A 2,275-nucleotide genomic window follows, 5' to 3' on the forward strand; every position below is an offset into this window, starting at 1 on the left:
CCTGGGCTCGGCCCCCCACGGCCCCGGCTCACTGCTCTCTGTCTGCACAGCTGGCGGGCCGCTGCCGGACAAGCTACAGGAGGCGCTGCTGCCCGTGGTGGACTATGAGCACTGCTCCCAGTGGGACTGGTGGGGCATCACCGTGAAGAAAACCATGGTGTGCGCCGGCGGGGACACCCGCTCCGGCTGCAACGTGAGTCAGCTCTCACCCGCCCGTGGCGGTTCGGGGCTGCAGCCCCTCTGCTGGGTGTGCAGGGCCTGGGAGCCGGAGGAGGAATCTTGCCCATTCAGCCTCCAGGCCAGGCGGGACTTGGAGGAAGTCAGCGCAGCCCAGACACACAGCCCTGGTCTGTCACGCTGACTTGATCTGGAGCAAATCACTGTGCCTTCCTGGTCCTCGGGAGTCCCCTTCAGTACATCAAGGAATGGGGCTTCCCTGAGAGCTCAGTTGGTAAAGAATCCATCTGCGATGCAGGAGACCCCAGTTTGATTCCTGGGTCGGGAAGACCTGCTGGAGAAGGGATAGGATACCCGTTCCAATATTCTTGGGCTTCCCTTGTAGCTCAGCTGGTAAAGAATCTGCCTGCAGTGCAGGAGACTTGGGCTCAATCCCTGGGTTGGGAAGATTACCCTGGAGAAGGGAAAGGCTACCCACTCCAGTATTCTGGCCTGGCGAATTCCATGGACTGCATAGTCCATGGGGTTGCAAAGAGCTGGACACCACTCTCACTTTACTTCACTTCACACCAAGGAAAATAGGCATCGTGATCTCTAAAGTCACCTTCAGCTCTCGGGTCCTGAAGTCATAATTAAGCAATATTCTCATTGTACTATAAGTGAATATGAATGATACTAACTGTGGGAATAATAATCAGAACTACTACTAGCTTGCTTCCTCTCTACCAGGCATTGTGCTAAGACTGTAGGCTTGTCATCTAACTGTCACCGTATCTTATAAGATAGGCATAATTGGTATCATTCCCCATCACAAAGGGCTTCCCAGGTGGTACCAGTGGTAAAGAACCTGCCTGCCAATGCAGGAGACATAAGAGAAGTAAGTTAGATTTCTGGGTCAGGAAGATCCCCTGGAGAAGGAAATGGCAACCCACTCCAGTACTCTTGCCTGGAGAATCCCTTGGACAGAGGAACCTGGTGGGCCACAGTCCATAGCATCACAGAGTCGGACACGACTGAAGCAACTTAGCGTGCACTCACGAACCCATCACAAAGGAGCAAACTGAGGCCCAGAGAAGTCAGGCCATGTAAGGCTTTCTCGAGCTCCCCAGAGTCAGAACCAATTCCTTGGAGCTCAGATGGGGCTCAGTCCCCCACGGCTCTCTGACTGTTCCAGGGTGACTCTGGAGGACCCCTCAACTGCCCAGCAGCAGATGGCTCCTGGCAGGTCCATGGCGTGACCAGCTTCGTTTCTGCCTTCGGCTGCAACACCATCAAGAAGCCCACGGTGTTCACACGAGTCTCAGCCTTCATTGATTGGATTGACGAGGTGAGCGGGGCAGGGTGAGCGGAGAGGGCTCTGGGGGCTTGGTCGTCTGAGAGGTGCTGGGGGGATGGGTGAGAACAGCAGATCCTGATCCCAGGAGATCAGTAGTTGGGGCTGGGGGTTGGGGACCTTCCAGAGGGGCTTGAGGATGTTTTCTGCAGCCTCAAGGGCTTCTGGGTAGAGTTCTGAACACTACTGAACTTCCTTATTTCAACAAGTGTTTAGGAAATGCCTCCTCTGGTCCAGGTCTTTTCTTGTCACGAGGATAGAGTGATGTGTGGCTTGTGGGAAACAGATGACTAAATGAGCAAACTGATGAAATGGGACGGACACTGTGATAGGTGAAGCTCAGGCCCCAGTGACAGTGCCAGCTTCACCTGGGAATGAGTGATCAGGGAGGATTAATATTGTTCATGACAAGAGTATTAGTCACCATCTATGGACTCTTAAACATATGCCAGGAACCGTGATGACACCTTATGTGTTTAATTTAAAACCCACATGAAGTAAGTATTATGATCACTCCCATTATACAGATGAGAAAGTTGAGGCTAGAGAGGTCAGTCACTCTCCTGGGGTCATACAGTTAACGAGTGACATGGCTGGAAGTTGAACTCAGTTCCATATGGCATTAGAAGCTGTTCTCCTGACTACATTCTGGCTTTCCCCCCCTTTTTTTTTCAGATCATTGCAAGCAACTAAGAACCAAGGCCAAGGTGGCAGTGCCCATCCACACTCTTTGTGAAAAATAAAAGATCTCTCAGAAAATTCCAA

At 52.4% G+C, this 2,275-nt stretch overlaps 1 protein-coding gene across 1 annotated transcript in view; it reads left to right on the forward strand.

The window, feature by feature from the left end:
• Positions 1-2,275, forward strand: part of LOC104981085 (proproteinase E) — a 7,450-nt gene extending 5,175 nt beyond the window's left edge. Inside the window, exons 6-8 of the mRNA XM_010829994.1 lie at positions 51-193; positions 1,352-1,504; positions 2,186-2,275. Of these exons, the coding sequence (XP_010828296.1) occupies positions 51-193; positions 1,352-1,504; positions 2,186-2,203 (314 nt within the window). The 3' untranslated portion in view covers positions 2,204-2,275. The remainder of the gene's footprint in view (positions 1-50; positions 194-1,351; positions 1,505-2,185) is intronic.

Source organism: Bison bison, unplaced genomic scaffold (assembly GCF_000754665.1).
Source record: "Bison bison bison isolate TAMUID 2011002044 unplaced genomic scaffold, Bison_UMD1.0 scf7180017864516, whole genome shotgun sequence".
NCBI lineage: Eukaryota > Metazoa > Chordata > Mammalia > Artiodactyla > Bovidae > Bison > Bison bison.